The 22,685-nt window shown below is 42.2% G+C and overlaps 1 protein-coding gene across 5 annotated transcripts in view; it reads right to left on the bottom strand.

Annotated features, from left to right (window-relative positions):
• Nucleotides 1-5,731: 5,731 nt before the first annotated feature.
• The window catches only part of LOC126387970 (stAR-related lipid transfer protein 13-like), a 72,619-nt gene continuing 55,665 nt past the window's right edge, over nucleotides 5,732-22,685 (bottom strand). For all 5 annotated transcript variants that reach the window (XM_050040795.1, XM_050040798.1, XM_050040799.1 and 2 more), the window contains 13 exons: nucleotides 21,480-21,551; nucleotides 20,413-20,494; nucleotides 18,878-18,941; nucleotides 16,419-17,740; nucleotides 16,099-16,269; nucleotides 13,837-13,996; nucleotides 13,466-13,664; nucleotides 12,899-13,112; nucleotides 10,957-11,071; nucleotides 10,001-10,252; nucleotides 9,543-9,760; nucleotides 7,777-7,953; nucleotides 5,732-7,688 (listed from right to left, as the gene is read on the bottom strand). In XM_050040795.1, the coding sequence (XP_049896752.1) occupies nucleotides 7,571-7,688; nucleotides 7,777-7,953; nucleotides 9,543-9,760; nucleotides 10,001-10,252; nucleotides 10,957-11,071; nucleotides 12,899-13,112; nucleotides 13,466-13,664; nucleotides 13,837-13,996; nucleotides 16,099-16,269; nucleotides 16,419-17,740; nucleotides 18,878-18,941; nucleotides 20,413-20,494; nucleotides 21,480-21,551 (3,164 nt within the window). In that variant the 3' untranslated portion in view covers nucleotides 5,732-7,570. The remainder of the gene's footprint in view (nucleotides 7,689-7,776; nucleotides 7,954-9,542; nucleotides 9,761-10,000; nucleotides 10,253-10,956; nucleotides 11,072-12,898; nucleotides 13,113-13,465; nucleotides 13,665-13,836; nucleotides 13,997-16,098; nucleotides 16,270-16,418; nucleotides 17,741-18,877; nucleotides 18,942-20,412; nucleotides 20,495-21,479; nucleotides 21,552-22,685) is intronic.

The following is a 22,685-nucleotide window of genomic DNA, read 5'->3' as shown; positions in this document are numbered from 1 at the left end:
GGTCATGCTCAACCTGTTTGCCATGAAAGTAACAAAGAAAGTAACAAAGGTGATCAGGGACCTTGGGAAGTTAATATACATATGAAATATACTGCAGATATAGTGTCATCATCACGTCTACCACGTCTGTAGGGATATTTGTGCCCATTATGGCACAGATTTCAGTCTGGGTTTATTATCCAATGCAGTCTGCAGCAACATTTTACTCAAAGACAGACTTTACATCTAACGAGCTCCAGCTGTCGACCCCATGTACTGAAAAGAAGCGACAGATTTTTGTTTCCCGTATTGCTTCTTTTGAGATGTTCAGCACATGCTTCACTAATTTTGTGTCATTAATTGTGCAAACTTTTGGTTATAGTATGCCAAATACCAGAGCATACACTCAAGGATACACAACAGCCAACATGGTCTCATCAATAATTCATTCATTGGATAATTTATTCATTAATGACCTTATCATGGTTGTCTGGAAGAAGACAGTGGATTAGCCAGTCTCAGAGGAGATACATCTGTTTCCCCCGTCTCTCTCCCTCTCTCCCTGCTCGCCTTTATAATGCGAATGTGGTGCAGATAAAGAGCAACAACATTAAACAACATCCAAAGTTCATCGCTACAAAATCCAACTGGATTCTTCAGAAAGTGTGAATCATGTTGCTCTCTTTAATGATTGGAGATAAGGGGTTGTTTTTTTTTCATATCCTGCTATTTTGGTCTCTTAATTAGAGAGTTACATAAGCGAGGCCGGGTTAAGATTAGCCATCACTCCTACAACAATTTTTCTGTGATGGAGGAGAGAACATAAGAAAAATGAAAGGACAGCAAGACAAAACTGATTAGTGTTGTGACAACTTAAGCATACAAAGTATACTCAAGTATATTTTCTCAAAGAATGCTATAATGCACAGGCTATAGGCATTTTCTGCATTCAGAAATCATATACTAATGTACTATTTAAGGTTTAGTGTGTAGGATTTAGTGGCATTTAGCCAGTGGCGTAAGGTAGTTCCAACGGGCCCCAGTGCACGCCATTATGACGGGTCCAAGTGCATGCTAGCTGCTATTTATGCGCCTGAACTAGTTTCCATATAATCTTATCGTCACATGATCAGAGGGAGACTTGACATTGGATAACACTAACATATACAGTACATCACCCAGAAATGATCATCGCATATATGTATATGACAATAAGAAGAAAATAAGGAATTATTCATTTAATTTATAGTTTTTGTAATGACCCATTAATAGTTTGTATTGAATAAGAATATTTTTATGACAAATTTTGTTATAGGTTGCTACTATTTTACAAAAAAAAGAAGAAAGAAAATAAAACCATGATGGGGATGGATTTGTCTGTTTTTTTAGCCTATAGCAAATTGCACTATTCTTTATTTAATGAGAGTTCTTGGCAATCTGAATTACTCACGAGGTCCCAATTTCTGCCCTACATATTGTTGGAGGGTCCGCTCTCTCTATGGGCCCCTCATCTCATGGGCCCCAGTGCAACCGCCCGACTGCACTGTCTATATTTACGCCCCTGCATCTCGCAGTGATATTGCAGACAGCAACCAACTGAAACTTCTCCCGTGTAGGAGAATGACAGAAAAAATGCGAAAGGCCCTGTTTGGTTTGTCCTTCTGGGCTACTGTAGAAACAACATGGTGGACTTCTTGGAAGAGGACCCGCTCTGTATGTAGATATAAACAGCTCCATCTAAGGTTAACACCAAAAACATGATTCCTGGGGCCTGTTGTTCGAAAGTAGAATTAAACAATCCAGGATAAGTGGAAAAGCGAGGCTGGACAAATTCCCCTAAGTCCATCCTGGTGCCTTCTTCATACAAGGTACATTATTCCAGTATACTGTACATGGAATCAATCATTTTATTCATTCATTAATCAACCATTGGTGTTATGTGGACTGTCTGACTTTGGATTGTCTTGCAGTGTAAGACAAATTGACAAATTAAAAGAAAAACCTAAAGGAAATTGGACTTAGAAATTAAGAAACTAGAGAAAGAAGCAAGTGATTCTAATGCACATTGTAAGCATGACGCAATGTATTAATCAATGTTTTTTCTCTCTTTCTCTCCCCAGCTCCAATCAGACAGTGACTGATCACATTATTTGTCATACTTTTTTTTAGCACGTTTTTAGTTAAAATAGTTGCCTTAATAAGGTTTTTTTTGTTAAAATAGTTGCCTTTTTTGCCTTTCATGGAGAGGCCAGGTAAGCATGAGGGGGAGATGACATGAGGCAAAGGGCCACTGGCAGGATTCAAACCCAGGCCACTGCGGCAATAGCCTTATACATGGGGCGCCTGCTCTGCCACTAAGCCACCGATGCCCCCAAAACAGCTGCCTTTTAATGAGTTTTTTTTGTTGTTGTTGTTAAAATAGCTGCCTTTATAAGGTGTTTTGTTAAAATAGCGGCTTTTTGCAGTTTCATTAAATAGCTGCTTATATCAGGATTGTATTCATGTTTTGTTTTTATAAAAAGTATAAATTGCTTAAGATAAAAGCAAGTCATCTGAGGGAGCAGAGAGCACTGGCACATGTCAAGCTCCAGTGTGAAAAGAGAAAGCTGCAGGACATGGAGCTTGACAGACAAAAGAAAGACCTTACGGAAACTGGACTTGGAAATTAAGAAACTACAGAAAGAAGTAAGTAATTTTAATGCACATTGTAAGCATGACTGTGATGCAATGTATTAATCAATATTATTTCTCTCTCTCTCCACAGCTCAAAGCAGACAGTGACTGATTACAGTATTTTTCATTTAAATAAAATGAGGTCAAAGAATATTGTGGTATCATCTTCATGTTTTCATTCATTGATGTAAAGTACACTGGAGTTATTGGTCCAGTTAACTGGGAATATAATTTGGGAAGGTCATACAGTTATGATACCTAACCACTAATTGTGTTAATGCCAAATACACCTACTTGTATGTTTATTCCAACAATTAATCCTTTTTATTGGTAAAGATATGTGCAGGTCAAAGTATGTTTGGGCTATGACAAAAATAATGTTTTAAATGTTAAATGTTTTTTTTTATTATTGTAGGCTTAATGTATTTTGTTCAAAAATGAGGCAAATACGTACATAAGAACATGAAATGACGGTAAAACACATTGATTTCCAATCGCAGTGAAAGCTGACTGGACAGATAAGGCACCAGGCTAAACAAAGCCTGGTTGTTAGCCTGGTCGGGACCAGGCTAAGTGCACAGAATAAATATCCATGGCAACATATGTGCCTCTGCTTTCGAACAACTGAATCAATGCTAAATTAAGCCAGGATAACCAACATATCCCGGCTTAATCCCTTATCTAGGTTTCGAACAACAGGCCCCTGGTTTCAGGTGATTACACACTAAAGAAAACATACTTATTATATCATATTTTATTTGTGCCAATATTTCCCCCTAAATCCTGCACACTGGACCTTTAGATTAAAACCAGTTATGGCATGTGTATTGGTTTTGATAACCAAAGTATTTACTATCCAAGAATTATTTACTAAAAAAAATCTAAAACTTTTTAAACCGATGTAATATCCCAGTTAGACCTTTGAATGAATAACTGAAAAACTTTTTTGACACACAACTTGCTTTATATTTTTAACCAGTGTTTTCTTTGGTGTTCCTCAAAGGGCACTACACAAAGTGTGTGCGATGATCTACCACAATCTTTGAAAATGGCATGTTAAGCAATGGTTATGTGGCCTTCGGTATAGCCTACTCCAGTGGTTCCTAACTGGTAGGTTATGGTCCAAAATTGGGTCATAGGTCGACCATGAATGGACCGCAAGTGACTCACGAACATGTCAGGTTTGTAAAAAAACACTTTATTTTGAAGTACAGTGAAATTCTAGCACAGAACTTTTATTTTTAAGTGCCTTTTCCTGCTGTAGGGTGAGTGACTAATGGACAGCTACCTGACAGAGACAGCAAACTAACTGGATGACATGGACAAACCTTGAACCAATGACTAAGGAGAAATCGGGGCCCAGTGGCTGAACCAGTTGGGAACCACTGGCCTACTTCCATTATAAAGGGGTAACCTCTCGTTGGTGTCAACATAAATTTAATCTTTAAACACTTATCTTTCTATCTGCCTTGATTGTGTCATCACCAATATCATGCCAAAAAATTAAATTTAAAGTCTTTAATTTGTTTAGGCCAATGTCATTTTCCATGATTTACCTAAAACTCCTGACTTGGCTGCCATGTTTACCTCTGAGTTTGTGAGCAGCAATCCTTCTCTGAGTCCTAAATCAGTCATATTATACATAATAGGCTGCACATATTTTTTTGGATTCAGTGGTACTTACACTTTGCGATTAAGAGTCCATAAATCCGCTTAGAAATAAGAAAAAAGAGCTCCTTGTTACTCCAGAACTCACCAGAGAATCATCACATTTTAAGTATTCTTCAGTATCAGAGCACTCCAGTGATAGTTTCCCGTACATACATGGGTGCATCCCAAACAGAAACTGCCAATACTTAATTCGGCATGCTTTTAATGGTGCCAATTTGGCAAAAATGTGCACAAACACAGGCTAAAAATAGAGCTCAACTTGTAGCGCACAGCTAATTCCATGGCAACTCTGGGCTTTTACTTTGTGTTTACTGTAGTCAAAGCCCTGCAAGTTATGGAAATTGAAGTTTAAATGTTACAGCATGATTATCCTCTAAATCAAAGCGTGATAAACGTCACAAAATCCATGGATACTCACTTTTGTTTCCCCTCATGTTGCACCATTTTAGTGACAGTATATCTCATCGCCATAGCATTATATTCCTGGAGCACTGACACTCTTCTCTATCCATTAATATAAGATTAATTCCCTGTGTTTAAACATGTGGACAATTTCAAATTGCACCGGGTATATGAAGACTTTTTGGGCAGTAGCTGCCGGACATGCACTTCCTCTTTTCTCCAGAGGAGGTCACCCTTAAAACCTCTTCCAAGGGTCACCCTGTGTGGAGAAAAACAATGCTGGTGATATAAATCTCCTCTGCAACTTATCTGAGCCAGCCCTGTCATATCATTGTTCTTTTTACGCACAGTCCATGTCTTCATAATGTCAACATCTGCTTCGAAAGTCTACCCATCTTCATAAGGAGTATGTAGATAAAATCAATGCTTGATTCACCTCATGGTGTAATGTGCAACATGATGTCCCTCATTTGTCAGACTCCATGGAGTAGTGGTGCATCCACAGTGAGAGGATCATTGATATTCAGGGGCTGTGACAGTGTGCCCTACTTTCTAGATAAAATCACTGACATGTTAAATGAGGTAGAAGTTAAAGCAGTGTTTCACTCATTTCTGCGTCGTTACTAAAACTAGCAGAGATCCAAGCTTACAGGGATTGCTGTGTTTGTATTACAACAACTTCATCGCCCTCTGCCAGTCCCCAATAACACGGCTAAGTAGGTAAATGTGATTGAGTATTGATTCGAGCTGTGGAGGTTCAGTTTCCTGCATACAGTCATTGAAAGGACACAGAGGGGGGGAACAGTGGAAACCTCCAAAGAGAAACCCCCTTGATGAATCCTCATACACTCACATTAACATTTTTCATGGCATACTTGGCAGATTCATTCATGACCTTCAGATTACAGCAGGGCAACAGCACCACTCAATGGACATAAGAGAACATGACAAGGAGAACGTCACGTGTGATGTAGGCTGAAGAACATTTCCACACAGGACAATGTGTTTGTTTGAATTCTTAGATTTTTTATTTTCTTGTTTAGAAACAATTGTTCTGTTTTCTGTCACTTTGTCAGAAATAACCAAGCGTAAATCTTCCTGGTCTCAGCTACGCAGCTAGGTTTGGAGCCTCTCCCCACACAGCCGAGGGCTCACGTCAAAGTCACTCACTCTTTGTTTTCTCTCTCATACACACATATTTACACAAACACACACACACATGCACCCTCACTCACCAGCGAACAGCATCCACGCAGGATTTTGGGTGGCACTGTAGAGATATTGTATCATAGCAACACCATAGCAACGCCTACAGCCGAAACACAAAAAAAAGAGCCAAGGCAGTGCCATGGCAGAGCAAGCTCTAGTCTGCTATTGCTTTAGTAGGATGGTGTGTGTCGGAGTTCACATTTCAGCATATCAATATGATAGGAAGACCCTGAAAAGCTATGATGTTCTATCTGCTGGCACAGAAAGCGTCATTTATAATTACAATACAGGCTGTATCTAAAATGCAGATACACGGGCACACACACATACACGCACACAGTTTCAAACATGCTTCCCAGAAGCAGTGAAATGGTCACATGTCTTAGACATTGTATAACATGACAGCAAAAAAAGGTGATACAACATACATCGATATAATGACAATAATAACTTTAAAATAACATTTAGGTAAGATGAACACTGAAAATAGTGACAGAGCTAAATCAACAGTGATATCCAACACGATGTATAAAGCACATTTATGGACCCGATGAGTGTTTCCTGTTTCCTTCGTGTGCTTATGTTTTCCTGAACTAGTGCACTTTTCACACCTGACATGCAGCCATATGGTACTGACCCTATCATTCATATTGGTGGGAATATTTCTATAGAGCACCTGGATTTATGGGTCTTTATGTGGAGGAGACTTGATCGCAATTAAGTGCGTTTTACAAATGTGCATATATAAGAATATATGTTCAAATCTTTGTAGGAGCATTAGTTTACAGACGGGCAAATTAATTTAAAAAAATGTGGCTTTTACAGGCATACAATGGCAATATCTGATTTTCTTAGTGTATTTTATTTAATAGATTTTGATTGACTGTGGCAAAAGCAGATCAGGGGTTAATGTGTCCCGCTTTCTCAGGTCTGCTCAATAATACGTCTGAGAGGAAAAAATTGACTGATTGAATTCACTGCCAGGCCATGTGACATTTTAAAAAGATGATAGATTTCTCAAAGTAATCAATACAAATATGGGTTTTCTCCTTTAAGTGTGAGTAACCTTTGTGCCATTTCTACACACTATAAAATCAGTTTCAGTAATATCAGATTAACGTGATAGAGACTGCAACCATCTCATGATCACGCCTTCTGGTGCTGGCTGCTTTATTAGGTCATTATGTTTTTTTTTGCAAGATATTGGATTGGTAGATGAGGATTTGGAAGAATGACCCAGAGCAATCAACCTCATTCTTTCGATAACGCGAATGGTTATGAGCCAATTATATGAAACATCAAAGGCCATTCAAAGAAAATCAAATTAGCTGTTTCATATTTGGAATTGGGAAACTGACGTTTGTTCCGTGGGGCAAAAAATGGCACAGAAAATCATAATTTATGAGATAAATAAGTAGTGATATGGTGTTCTGTGGAATTACTGAGATACATGACTATAGATACTCCCCTCTCTGTGTGTGAATGACTGTAACTCAGTACAGTGAAGCTCAGCGTGGTGCAGCAGAGTGAAAAGACACTAAAGTCCACCGCCTGGATGATTCCCCTCCTGGATCACTGGGTCTCAGGCCCAGCTGCTCGGACAGTGTGACCCGAGATGAAGCATGATTTCTGGGGTTCAGATCTTGGCCTCGGTGCTCGTCTGATCTGGTGGGTGAAACGAGGAGCGGATCCTCTGGGCCTCATTGATGCAAAGGTGACCAAATGCTTTGTTGTACCATTCTGGAGATCTTCCCCTGTGACAAGAGTAGCAAATAACGCACGTTAATGACTGCAGTGTTTATTAAACAATTTACTCTGAGAGCGCTTGAAGTCCGCCCACACCTGAGGTCCACTCTGGAGATGTGTGTGAGCCTGGTCCTCCCAGTCCCATAGGGCTCGAGGAGGTACTGTGACTCCAGCACAACGGCCCTCACTGCTCCCATACGTGGGCTGTCATCATGCTCGACGGACACACACACCAGCGCACAGGAGCCTTTACTCAGGTCTGTACGCCATGATCTGAGGGGGCGGAGTGTCAAAAAAAGAGAAAAGCGGTGAGTTTAGTTACACATTCAATGTTGGAATCTGAGATATTGTTTAGTAACTCTTATTTATCTAGATTTCAAGTAGTACACCATCGACTAATCTGCCCTACAAAGGCTAACCACGGAAACTACGTTAAGATTGAACCTGAGGAAAATGGCAATGATTGGCAATGTTTTGGTAGAAAAGTGGTAGTGAAGTTATTGAATAGATAAAACAATTCATAAAATAATTTTTATGCCTAAAAATCATGACCAATGATTTCACCTCTAACCCCCAAACTAAACTAAAATTATAGTTACTGCATTCTGACTTTGTATTACTTTAAATGGCAAAAAAGTGCAGTAACTACAGTTTTGGTGTTTCATCTTTTTTATTCACTCATTCATTCATTTTCATCTGCATATCCAGGGTCGGGTCACGGAGGCAGCAGGCCAAGCAAAGCACCCTCTCCCCAGCAATGCTTTCCAGTTCCTCCTGGGGGACCCCAAGGTGTTCCCAGGCCAGATGAGATATGTAATCCTTTCAGCGTGTTCTGGGTCTACCCCTGGGCCTCCTACCAGTGGCACATGCCCTCTAATGTCAGATGCCCGAACCACCTCAACTGACTCCTTTCAATACGACGGAGCAGCGGCTCTACTCCGAGCTCCCTCTGGATGTCCGAGCCCCTTACCCTATCTCTAAGGCTGAGCCCAGCCACCCCATGGAGGAAACTCATTTCAGCCGCTTGTATCCACTATCTCATTCTTTCGGTCACTACCCAGAGCTCATGACCAGAGGCGAGGGTTGGGACATAGATGAAACAGTAAATCAAAAGCTTTGCTTCATATTTTTCAATAACGCAACAAACTGTTTCCATTTATTACTGGATTGAATTTGTATTTGTTTCATTCATAGATGTCTGTTTTAAGTAGTGACAGAGCCAATTTTAAGCAACCCGCAAGAATTATTTGTTGTAATACTCACCTCATCAGGTTTGACCAAAATTAAGATCACTTGACATCATCATCTTCATCCCTAATCTTGCTATGGTCATTCTCATGCTATTAATTATTTTGTCCATCATCCACATTCTCATTATTCTCATGTTCACCATTTGTCATAATACACTAACTGTGATTTTCCTAGCTCAAGTGGAATCCCCAATCTCCAAGAACCCAAGACAGATTGCAATGACTCTTCTTCCTGCAGTTTGTCTTGGATTTTTGGTTGGATTTTGTAGTTTTTACACCCTAGTTTCTCTTGAATAGAACAAGATTGAACCAGAAAATATTGTCACAAGATAGAACAGATATCCAAAGCTTTAATTTCAGTCATAACTCAATTGTAGGTACTGCAGTTAGACTCTGTAGATATTTAAATATTCAAAATGTTGGTCTCGAAAACATGAGGAAACCATTAAAAATAACCATCATTAACTTATTCTAGGGAATGTTTGAGCAGAATATTTTGAATAATAATAGTCTTAAAATACCTGTTGTTAAGTGTGCATACTTCTTATATGCATTGATAACAAACTCCAAATCACAAAAAACATGCAGATATTTAAACTCATAAATCCTGACCTTAGTACCACAAAGTCACAGTTGGGTTGAGGCGCCATGTTGCAGCAGGAGTACTGGTACACGTCCGTCTGTTTATCCAGCGTCTCCAGAACCTTCTCCTGATGTAGTTCAGTCTGCCATAGAGGGCGCTCTCTCAGCAGTCGCTGCAGCACCTCAGTGGGAGTTGCAGGCACCTCAACACACGCTCGCCATCGCCTCAAAGGGTTGCCATCTCCCACCTTGCACACAAACAGATAATGAGTGTTACTGTAACAGTGTACAAAGGAGATTCATACATTATCTGATCATGCATAATCTGAACATCCTTTAATTGCCCTTTTTTCAGCTCACTAAACCTCTGGAGTTTACGATCAGGTTTCCACTTGAGTCGTTAACTCCCAGTATTCTCTTCTCTCTTTCCTTCTCTGCTGCCCCCTCTCAAAATACCACCATATTCCAGAACATCAACGGCCACATACCTTTTTAAATGCCAGGTCTGTGTGGTCAGTAGTTGAGCGAGACACCCAGCCTTTGCTCTTATCTCTGGCCTCTTCCAGCAGGTTCTGGACCAGCCTCTCTATGTGCGCGTGATAAGACCCCTCCTCATCCTCCTCCACCTCGTCGTCATCCACCTCCTCCTCGTGAGCCTTGCACAGCTCGTCCAGCGGGGGCACCATCAGCTCAGCCTCCATGTAGGAGTTGCGAGACTGGGTCACCATCTCCTCTGGGATCTGGGGAAAAGCCAAAGGACGTGAGTCACATCACATCGTGCCTCAACAGCTCAGGTCTAAGTGCTACCGTCTCTAAAGCAGAAAATAGACATTGATAATTAAATTAAAAGGAAGTGCAATATGACTGGGTGTCCCCTTGCCATTTGAGCAACAGCACATACACTGACATCATTTAAAAAACAAGCCAGAGCAGCTACAGTCAAGTGTAAACCCTAGCCATGGTCACCTTTATGTTTTGGAATAATGATCCTTTCCTCTGAAGGTTAAGAAGATTCTATCGTTCTTGCTCTTATAAAAACCAGATTCAACTCAAAACTGCATGGTGATCAAGTCTGTTTTTCTTTGTCCCTGAAAGCTTTTCACTGACAGCGGCGGTGTACTGTACGCACTGACAGGCTCAAGGTAATGATGATACACAGCTTTAGAAATAAGCTCATTAAACACAATTATACCGAGGCCTTGGATAATAACAACTCAGCAGGGGAAACATAACTCCACTTCAGGTAGTTATTTTTGTCTGTTAATGTCACATACTGAGACGTAGTCATACATTATTTCTTTGTCAACAAAATGAATTGTACAGCTTCTGTCAGTCATTTATCAGTTTTCGCTCGTATGAAAACAATCATAAAAGTAGCAGTTAAGCCATCCTGTATGGACGATATACACGCAATCAAATCAATCTGTAAATCGTAAATCCTGACCTGAAAGAGACGCTGACACTCGGTGATCATGTGCGCCAGGCCCTGGGTGGCTGCCAGGTTCTCATTCAGGTCTTTCTGATCGGGGCGGCCTGTGGTGTACTTCCTCTGGATTGACCTTGAGGAGGATAAATCATACAGAATATGCAGAAAATAAATCATGTTAGCATTTACACTGAAGGGCAAAGGAATGCACTTGTTGAGGTATAAGGAGGTTTATACATATATAAAGCCTTGATGCAAGCTGCAGGATGAACAGCAACTAACAGTACATAAAATAACATGGGAGAAGTTTGATTTTGTCATGTTGGCAAATTACGCAGAGGCAAATGAGACACCATGATAGTAATGACAGTGGTAGAGAGAGCTGGTTTTATTTTAGCTTAAGGGGTCAGTTCACCCCAAAAACTAAACATACATATTTTATGAACCTGATGAATGAAATTTGATATGGAACCATATAAGAAATCTCTCCCAGTAAAAGACATAAAATGAACCCCAAAGTTTCACCTCTGTCTAAAATGTAAAATCTCAGTAGGACTTATACACATTGTGTCTGGCTCTGTCCTAAAATACAAGCACACTGGGTAGATATCCTACAGGATATGGGGAAAATTCTTGGTGTTGCCTAATGTATGAATCCTGTCTCTTTACCCCTGGGTCGCCCATGTCAAGATGCTGCTGTTGGGTGTTCTAACAGATTGTGCGATATTCTTGCACATGCTGCGAGGAAGAATATCTTTCTGTCAAGGATACGTGACAAACGGACTTCTAAGGCAAACTGGCACAAGATAATCATGGAGTGTTTACCTCTTGAATACATAAGCGGTTTGCTTCGCTCCACAAAGGGACGATTCATGAAAATACTGACTCCATACCTCTGTTTCTCAAACTATACTGTGGCTTCAACACTTGCTATTGAGTGCTATTTATGAATCTAGATTTTTTTCGTGTGAGTTGCAGAGTGTCGGAGATATCAACTGTAGAGACGTCTGCCTTCGCTCAAATGCCATTTAGTTCCATTATATTGTAGAGAAGGCAGACAACTCTNAGACCAATGTTGTGTTAAGCTGTTCGATGTTGTTTGTAGAAAGAAGAAATGTCAATAAATATACTTGAAAAAACAAACATATTTTTCCTCTCAGCTGGAGTGCTATTTATGAATCTAGATTTTTTTCGTGTGAGTTGCAGAGTGTCGGAGATATCAACTGTAGAGACGTCTGCCTTCGCTCAAATGCCATTTAGTTCCATTATATTGTAGAGAAGGCAGACAACTCTATGGCTGATGTCTCCAACACTCAGCAGCTCACACCAAAGCAATCTAGACTGCACTGGCTGCCAATCAGGGCTTTTGATGTGTCACACTCTTGTAATACCCACACGTGAATAGCGACACTAGGTTCCCACGTGAATGTTTTTTTAAAAAATTGAATTAAATTAAATTATATTTTTAATTTCTTTGCCTTTTTATTAGGAAATCGGTGCATTTTACATACTGATACAGTCAATAAAAAATACATTGATAACCCTTTTGTATAGGCCCAGCTGAATATTGCCATAATAATGTGAGGTTATCACAAAATTCCACAGCACACCTGGACTGATAAACAGCACTACAGGGAAGAGGAAAAATATGTATTTTTGAATTTGGGGTGAACTCTTCCTCTAATGACAATTTGCCTCTATTTATAAAAAAATGTTTAAAAAGGAAGAAGAAGAGGAGTAACGTAAATAATGTGGCGTCAAATTGTATCTTAAATTATATACTCAGGATATAATCTTCTTTTAGACCCCACTTTGTAATTTATTTTGCACTGCCAAGGCTATTTTCCCTAAATTAATGACATGCAAAATTTCATTAATCAAGTCTTTGCAGGCCGGTGTAGCTGGGTCAAGGGTGCTTTTCTCTGTTAGCATCAGTGTGTTTATCTATTCGTGAACGCACCTTGGTGACAGTGTCTCGTTTTTCAGTATGCTGAGGTGGAAGAGCGAAGGTCCCAGACAAACAGCCAGGTTCATCGGCGTCATCTGGTTCTCCTCCACCAGGGAAGTGACGTCACGCAGGAAGCAGAGCAACGTCTGCAGAACCTCCCTGTTTTCATCTGGCATCAGCAAAATGGCCGCTCTGATGGCCTGTAATCTCTGCTCCTTTGGGACATCTGAAGGAGAAAGAAAAGAGGAAGTGAGGAGAATGATGGATGACAGACTACGTTCTTCTTATTGCACATGAGCACATTTCATAGACAAAAATCATGCATACAGTAAATAGGTTGAAATGTACTTTTTATGTCAAACACTGTCTGTGTTAGATTTGACAAATGGTGTCCAGAAAGTGATACATCCCATGATAATAATTTTAAAAAATCACATCTGTGGTAACTTGAAACAGATGACACACAGTTTGCTGACTGGCCAGCTGAACAATTAAAACCATTTACAGTCACATCCTCCGAGGCAGATGACTTCAGCTGCGACGACACGTTACAGCGTTTACAGCCCCGAGGTGACTTACACTGGTAAATGTGCAGGAAGGTTTCCCCCAGCTTGCTTGTTAGCAGAGGCTCCGGCAAGTCTCTGAAGAACTGTTTGACCATGTCGGCCACGTCGTAAGCGGACTGGTCCTCGTAGCTCACGGAGTCGGGGGACATCTCACACTGCTGCCTCAGAGCCTGGATACGAGACTTCACGCCAGATTTGCGGAACAATCCCACCTGAGACAGGAAGGGAAGAAGAGTCAGACGAAACCAACAAGGACGATGGAAGACAAACAAAGTATCATAATAGGGAAGTACTCGAGTAAATGTACTTGATTACATTCCACCGCTGAGTAGCACTATGGTCAGAGGAAATGCACACACTCTAAATACTGTTTTCCTGTCTCACCTGGTCCAGACAGTGAGTTCTGAGGTGGCTGAGGGCCTGCTGTAAACACAGAGGGAGCGGAAAGCCACAGCGCTGGACATGGATGATGAGGGGAACACCAAACACACTCTTCTCTTTGTAGTCTGGCACCTTCATACGCTTCATAAACTTGGGCACAGACCTGGGAGCGACAGACAGAAAACAATTAGGGAAGTGTGTGGGAGAAAGAGCTGCCTGTGCTTTCATTATCTCTCTCTTCACGTACGTGCTGGTCAACAGAATTTTCCTCTTGGGCGTAATAAAAACTAACAGGAGTGATCGTTAGCAGCACAAGGATGTGCTTGTGTTTGCGGGTCATGGCAACTGTTGGCTTGTGGTGTGCAGCTGAGAATCTAAGGGACCCCTTAAATGTTTGGTATTTCACCCGAGGGCAGTGCCTTACGTCCTGCATCACAGTGTTGTGTGCCTGATGTGCATTTTCGTCGGCTTGTGTTGGGTCATCTCATCACATTTTGGATAAGCTATCAAAACTGCAACCTAAAAAATTAAACCTAATCTTTGCCTTGACATCAAGATTAAACCTGTAAGAGACCTCACGCCTAACTGTAACTTTAAACTGAGATGATTTAATCATTTTTGTGATCACTGATTTACAAACATACACTTAGATTATTGCTCCTTGTACTGTTGGCATGGCTGCAACCACAACTAACATTAAACTTCCCTGCAGATTTTCAAATGACTTTTACCTGACAGCTGATTAATTCTCAATTTGACCATCACAAGGTTATGCTAGAAAATATGTGCAACTAAATAGTGCTAAAATATATTGAAATTAGATGGACTAAATTATGTCCAACAAAAAAACTCTACTCAGATGCCGAGGGTCTTTATTCTAGTATCGATGTAGTATCTTGCATTAACAGATGAATGAATGAACTTTATTTATATGGCACCTTTCAAGCACAGAATGCAGCACAAAGTGCTTCACAATTCAGCAGCAGAGACAAACAGCAAAGAAATAAAACCATAAATTAATAAATCAATAATTAATCAAGTAATTAAAATATTAAAACAGAGAACATAAGATGATAGGGAGTCTATTATATAGGAGCGGGCAAAGCCATTAAGAGCCTTAAAAACCAATAGAAGGGTTTTCAAATCAATTCTAAAAGATATCGGGAGCCAGTGTAGGTTATGTAAAACTGGAGCTATATGGTTTCTTTTTCGTTTTTGTTAAAGCTCTGGCAGCAGCATTCTGAATGGCCTGTAGTTTTGCAATGGCAGTTTTAGGTAGGCCAGTGTGTAGGGCGTTAGAATAGTCACGACGACTGGAAACGGCATTATAGTGGCTCAGTGGAGGTCGTACCTTAGCTATATTGCGTAAATGATAAAATGCCGTTTTCGTTAATGAATTAAAATGAGCTTTAAAATTGAGATCAGAATCTAAAATGACAGAGGTTTCTTACTTGAGGTCATGTCTGTGTGGTGTCTGCCCAAATGGGCTTACGAGGTAGACGATCATTGTGTTCACACGATAGGTGTGAGATCAGATATACAAAGAAATGAATAATTTATTTTGTATGCTTCGATACTTAACATGCTGCAAATGAACTAATCTCATATTGTATGTGTGTATTATTCAGTCTAGTTTGTCTAATTTTCTAAGCTTTAGAAATAAAACTAGCCCAGACTTTGCAACTCAAACTTCCATTCACTTATTTTCATCAGAACAAAAAAAAAATCAGGATTGTTGCTCTGTATTCTGACAAAGGTGCACACTCAGGACTCAGGACATGCACTCAGAGCACGGGCTGAGACAGTCACGGAGCTTGCCGAAACATGCGCTGCACAGCTACGCCCACGTGGGTGAAAAACCAAGTTTGAAGGAAATCCCGAGAATCTAAGTCCAGTTTTTGATCAGTGAGGTCTTTAGTCCTGCGCAAACCCATTGTAACAGCCAGTATCAGTGTGGTAGATCACGCTGATAGGAAGGCTTTGTGTGAAGGTGCATATGGTCCTGCTGTTTCAGCTGTGACTTAGATAAACTGAAGGAAGCACTAACAATAACAGAGGCTTTTCAAAAACATGTCACACACATACAGCACGAATCTTCCTTAGCTGGCATGGAACAAGAGTGAGAGTCTGAACCAGAGGTTGAACACATTTTCAGACACTATCCATGCCTAAATTTCCCCACATTGCATCTTTTAAATTCCCTTAATAATAAATTAATGCAAACAATAAGAGCTAATAGCCACCATGTAGAGAGTGTGTACCCACCATGTCCATCCATGTTTATTAGACATTGAGTATTTCTCCATGATGGCGGTGAGGCGGAGCAAAGAGAACTTCTGCAGCAGGCTGAGCTGGCCCGCTGATTGGTTACTGATCTGCAGTGAAGACGCCGGCTGGTTGAGATGATCAGAGGTTCTGAAACTGGGCCATCGTAGACTGGGACAGGGGAGAAAATGCCAGTAAAGAATGAGACAGAGTGATTCAGACGATGTAAAAGCATTACTAAGTGTATTTAAAGCATAATTACAGCTTGGGTGTTATTATCATTGTTTTGGCCACATTTCCTGTCTGTAATAATAACATACCGTGGTCTTGTCAGTGAGGCCCCGACTCCAGAGTCCCGCCTCTCCCGACTGGTTCCTGTCGAATCAGTGTCATTTAAGGAGACCCCATCTCTCTCGCCTTCGCTGGGAGTGGTCCTGCCCTCCCCTTCCTCCTCCCCCTCCCCTGTCTCACCCTCAGGCAGCACACTGCGGCTCCAGTGGTCCACTATTTGCTGCAGACCGCTGACATGCTGGATGATGTCATCTAAGTGAGGGAACAGATTGTCCTCTTTCTCTAAGTCCAGCAGGTCTCCTGTGCTGGCGTAAAGGTGGGAGCCCGGGACGTTGTCATAAACACTCACCCTGCTGCCCCGTGGAGCTCCAGGACAGGGGGGCTTGGACAGAGGTTTACCAGACCAGGGCTCACCTAGGCCATTGTTGGGTTGAGAAGTGTGGCCCCGTGTCTTGGGGCCATTGTTCTCGTCACCGGGGGAAGGCGCCAGGCTCTCTATGGATAGAGCTTTTGGAAAGGTGCCTGGTTTATGGTCTTTGGGGACGGTGATGAGGAGGTTTTCATATGAGCGAAACTGGTTTCTGCCAAACTGGTTCTGTCCCTCAGTCTTCTTACCTTGAGAAGGCAGCACCATGTCCTCCAGATACATGCTGCTTCTCTTGTTGGCAGTGCGGTGTTTTGTACACACGGGCTCCTTCACTCTGGGCACCACTGTCTCACTGCTGGGGCTCACACTCACCGTGGATTGGTTTTCGCAGTCATTGGTAAGGGGGACAGAGGAGGTTTCACCATCAGTTTGGTAGTTGTTTTGAGTGCTTTGTTCTAGTTGGCTGATGGGAGTACACTGAAGCACCTGCAGTGCGTGAGGCTCCTCGCCCTGTAACACCGGCTCACTGATGACCAGTGGCGGTCTGCAATTTGAGCTTTTCCGCCTCGTTGACGGCCCCCAAGTGCGCATTATTTCCATGCGACGCAAAAACTCTTTGGCTTTACTCCGCCCCCCTTGCCCGTGGCGGCTGCTCTTGATTGGCAGGGAGTTGTAGTGTGGAAGATCCCTGGGTGGTTGGTAGGAGGCGGACAGAGATGCCATAGATATCGAGTCAGGCATGGCAGAGGCGGAGTCCTCACTGTGCAGCGAGGAGATTTCAGTGATCTCCTGCTCACTCAGGTCCGTCAGCATGCTCTCACTGCTCACTGTGCTGTGCAGCAGACCCTCCCCCTGACCTGTCGGGCTGCTCTCATTGGTGCTGTCCAACAGGAAGTCTTGGAGGCGAGACCAACGTCGGCTGCTCCACTCGAACGTCCACCTTTTACTGATGGCCAACGGGTCATCTTCATCAGAGTCATCACCCTATGGAGCCATAAAAGAAGGGTTTGTAGATGTGTCCATCATCATCAATTCTACGTGTGAACAGAAATATCTGAACATGAGCATTAGTTGACACCACAGCTGGATTTCATCTGTCATATGTGTCCTATGCTGTTCTATGATGGGGGAACATTTGCCATGGTGTCAGCTACTCCTCATGAATCCAGTTTGAATGACAGAATTTTCAGCAGCCTTAAATCAACTGGACCAAATGCAAACGCACTCCAGTTAAAGGGACAGCTCACTCAAAAATGAAAAATATTTTCTTTTCTTAACCTGTAGTGCTGTTTATCAGTCTGGACTGTTTTTTGATGTGAGTTGCTGAGTGTTGAGGATATCGTCCATAGAGATGTCTGCCTTCTCTCCAATATAATGGAATGATGGCACTGAGCTTGTGGTGCTCAAAGCACCAAAAATACATTTGAAAAACTCAACAGCAATGTCTCTTTCCAGAAGTCATGACCCGTTTAGTCAAGATCATCCACACTCCTTGTTGTGAGTAGTTTCATGCAGGAACTATTTTCTTTCTCCTGAACAGTTAGCAGATGTCGTTTCAGAGTTAAAGGGATTTTTTTGGGGAGTTTTTCCTTATCCGCTGTGAGGGTCCAAAGAACAGAGGGATGTCATATGCTGTAAAGCCCTGTGAGGCAAATTGTGATTTGTGATATTGGGCTTTATAAATAAAATTGATTGATTGGTTGATTGATCAGAATTAGAATTCTTGCCAAGTAGTTTTTCACAAGAAATCCCTTATATATGAAAAATGTCTCTTTCTTTCAGAAGGAAGTGTGCATCTAATGCTAGCTCACCTAGCACCACTGAGCTAGCTAATGTTACAGCTCAGCCGGGAAAGACACCACTAATGTTTACATGTCATACTGTCCCAAGCATTGGGAGCAAGATAGTATCACATTTTCACATGTACACTGACCAGGCAAATAACTGACCAGCTAGACACAGATTCACTGACAAGTAATAAACAAAATTCAAACTGCGAAACCCTCCACAGAGATACTGTGGGAACATGTTTCTATTTCGTGACAGCTGACAAAGCATCAGCAAAACACTAACAAAGAGTTTGTCAAAATGTTGGCTCACAGTGAAAAGAATTTGTCTTACTTTCTTCTTGGGGTGGCTGACATCCAGTTTCATGGAGGCACACTTGTTCAGAGTATTTAGACGCCTGCAACACAAACACAGTCAGTTAAACGAGCTGGGGCTGGTAGGTTGGATATGCTCTGTCTGCTGCTGTGTGTTTCTGTCTGGACTGTAACACTATCTCACTCCTCACTGCCACTCTCTCCCTTTACTTCTGATGGTTTCAATCCCTTTCTCCCAGCCCTCTCCTTCTCTGTCATCACTCCTCTAGGACTGATCCCCACCCTCAACAAGCGCATCTCCCCTGAAACCCAGCCGGCTCCTCCTCTCCACTTCCCTCCCTCCTCCCTTCATCTGTCACCCCCTCCCACTTCTATAATCTGGAGCGCAGCTGGGGGCAAACCTCCTCACCAAAAAGTCCCCCCCCCCCCCCTTCTCTCTGCACCCCAGTGGATGTGAGCAGCGGCTGGTTAGGAGGGTGGTGTCTGTGTTGGTGCCTTTCAAGATGGGATCATTAAAACATGTTTTGGGGCTTGTGACCTCTGTCATTTAAAAGATTTCAGCCTCTAATAGCACGCTGAGAAATCCTCTTTTGTTCACTGTTTACTTTCCCTGTCCTCTCATACAAAGTGGCAGACAAGGGATTGTTTGTGGCTACATATAAACCAGAAAAAAATACAGATATGAAACAGCAAGCTGTCATAGCAAGTGTCTCTCTTGCTTTGAGTAAACATCCAAGTTAGAAAATATAAGGAAGGAACCGCTGTTGTCTCCACGCCCTGTGTTTCTGCTGCAGGATGGTGCAAACACTTTTTCCTGGTTGAATATATCCACACAGATTTTTAAGTGTATGCTCAACACACTATGTAGTCTTCAAACATATAGCAATACATGTAAAATCTATTATTTATGTATCATCTAAAATTTATACAATCCTGGGAATGAAAGCAATGTAAAGAGCGACAAGAGGGAGCTCGTGTCTAACAGCTCTTGAGACATTCTCAGGCGGTCCGATGTGTTTTCTCTCACAATATAGCTTTTAGAAAATGGGAATCACTAACGCTATAATTACCACACCCTCCTCTCCCATAGGAGGTGGAGGTGAACTGACAAGAGGAGAAAAGGTAAGGGTTAGGCTGATGCAAGCGGGGAAAACTTCAGTGAGAAAGGAGGAATGGGAGATGTGAAACAAAAAGATCAGAGATGTGTGCAAAGGGACTTAAAATACACACTCAAAGCCATCTGGTAGAAAAAACTGGCATCCCCTCACTGCTTCCCCATCACCCTCAGCCCCCCCTTTATGCCCCCTGAGGGTCTCTGCTCTTTGAATGGGAGATCAGAGCGTGGCAGAGGGGAGGGGAGGAGACCAGATCAAAGACTAGGGAGCCTGAGCGGGAGACAGGGACGGGGAGGTCATTAGGGGTCGGGGTCAGACATCTAATGATTAGCGGTCAGCACCAGGCTGCAGGGACAGGTACAGGACGGGGTAACGGGGGGGGGGAGAAGTGATTTTGTGCACACCAGAGAGTGAAGTTTACATATGTGTTTGCCCTCACCGACATAGAGGCTCCACCAGATCCCGGTCCAAAAAGTCGTGGTCCCTTTTAACTGAGGAAATGTCAATTGGAAACTGGGAATCTGTGAGAAAACAGGAAGAAGACAACGAGGGACAGAGAGTTCTGTTAGTTAATGACTGACAGGAAACCGCAGTTTTCTTTGCCAGTTAACCGTTAATGAAGTCTGTGAAGTACGGCACAACCGCTGTTAACACCTGTCATCTGTATATGAAGTTTACAGAACACGCACACATGCGCACACACTTTTAAACCCCCCAAATAGCTTGAATTCCACACAATGCCAAAATGACTCAAGCTTTTTATTTTGGCGATTCTCTGTGTGTGGTGGCAGACTGCAGGCATCATGTGCACCCGGGAGCAGCCACAGAGTCCCAGAGGCCGACATCCATAACCCCACATTACTGGAGCTCACAGCGGTTCTCAGAGAAGCGCAGTGTGTGTGTGTGTTTGTGTGTGTGTGTGTGTGTGTGTGTGCTGCTAAAGCAAGACTTGGATTTTAAGAGCTACTTCTTAGATTACTGGGGCCACTTCCTGTTTGTGCCTCAACTGTATAAAGAGACCCGATGATCATCACATAAATGACCGCCTGTAGGCTTTCCAGAGAGGTGCAAAGAGGGCAAGACGGACGCAAGGAGAAGGAAAAGACCTGATAAAAAGATAGATGGACAGACAGACAGACAGAAAAAGATGGTTAAAAAAAATGCAGGCTGGAGAAAGGTGGAAGAAAGACGAGAGAAAAAGAAGCTATGAGAGTCCCAGCAGTGATAACAAGGCCTTTCCCATGACCCCTCCCTCTGGACAGGAACTGAAGCCTGGAAATAGAACACAGAGGCCCAGAAGATGAGGATACGAGGATGGAGGGATGGCAGAAAAAGAGAAAAACAGAGATGATGGAAAAACTAAGAGAGAGAGAGAAAATCAGACGCAGGATTAAACAAAAGGGGGGATTTGAAGGGGAAGTCTTTGTGTAAAAAAGGCAGCTGGGTAAATGCTGGGCTTTGGCTACTGTGTGTGTTCATGTGTGTGTGTGTGTGTGTGTGTGTTACCTTCATAGAGCTGGGCGTACTGTGGAAATCCCGCTGCTCTAAGCCAATCGCAAGCCTCCTTAGCCTCAATCTCTGTAAAGAAAAAAGAGTAGAGGCATGTTGAGTTCACACATCAACCATCAACACATTGATTATATTGATTGTGGGGCATTTATGGGTCTGCCCTGAAATACGAAAACTCAAAACACATCAAAACACAACATTTTCTATGGAGGAACATTTCTGAATTCCAGCGGACTGATGTCTTATATGCCCAACTTGATGTGCAGTGTTAATAATTCATAGATAAAGATGGAAATAAAGAGCACAACACCGTGTTTGTCTGTTTTCCCTATTCCAGCATTTTTAAGCCCGTAGTGGAGGGACGTCTCAGAGAATTCAATTTTCCTCTGGGAATACACTGGAATGATGCGATCGGAAAAGCTGGAAATGAGCCAGCGAGGGACAAAGGAAACAGTTTACACAGTTTAACATTATAACATCCTGTACTTTCAGATGACATCCAGATAAACCAACAGTCAGATTTCAGCTGTTAATGCGTATAAATTTAACAGGCCTTACACATGGCACCACACCCCATTAGGTGCTGCTGCCAGCACCGCGAGACGTTTTACAGGCATTTGTTTTACTACTTTTTCCGCCAGCATACTGTATGTATTGCTCACACTGCTAAACTGGCAGCTCTGGGCTGTTCATGTATGTGTGTGTGGGTGAGTGTGTGTATGTTTTCTTTATGAGCACACGCTGATTAAACTCCTCTGCAGAGTTTTGTGCTGACAAAAGCATTTGAATGATGTTGGTGCCAGCGATCATGTGAATTTTGTTCAAATGTTATGTTAAAAATACAGCAATGTAAAAGATGTGATACATATAAAGAGACACAAATGCATACACACGAAGGCGTAAATTTCAGGGGGGACACAGGGGACAAGTCCCCCTCGATATTTAGAACATGTGCATTTGTTGTCCCCAATAAAAAAAAAATCAAGGTGTAAAAAAACAAAGCCACAGCTTGATCTTATCTTGACGAAAACTCTGTCTCTGTGTGTGTGTCTGTTCCACGTTTTTCTCCTCACTGACTTGGTCAATCCATGTGAAATTTGGCACAGTGGTAGAGGGTCATGGGAGGATGTGAATGAAGCAATATTACACCAATTGGCCAAAGGGGGGCGCTATAGCAACTGATTGAAATTGCAAACTTTGAAT

Source organism: Epinephelus moara, chromosome 3 (assembly GCF_006386435.1).
Source record: "Epinephelus moara isolate mb chromosome 3, YSFRI_EMoa_1.0, whole genome shotgun sequence".
NCBI lineage: Eukaryota > Metazoa > Chordata > Actinopteri > Perciformes > Serranidae > Epinephelus > Epinephelus moara.
The sequence above is the reverse complement of the archived record's forward strand: the minus strand, read 5'-3'. Positions and strand labels throughout refer to the sequence as shown.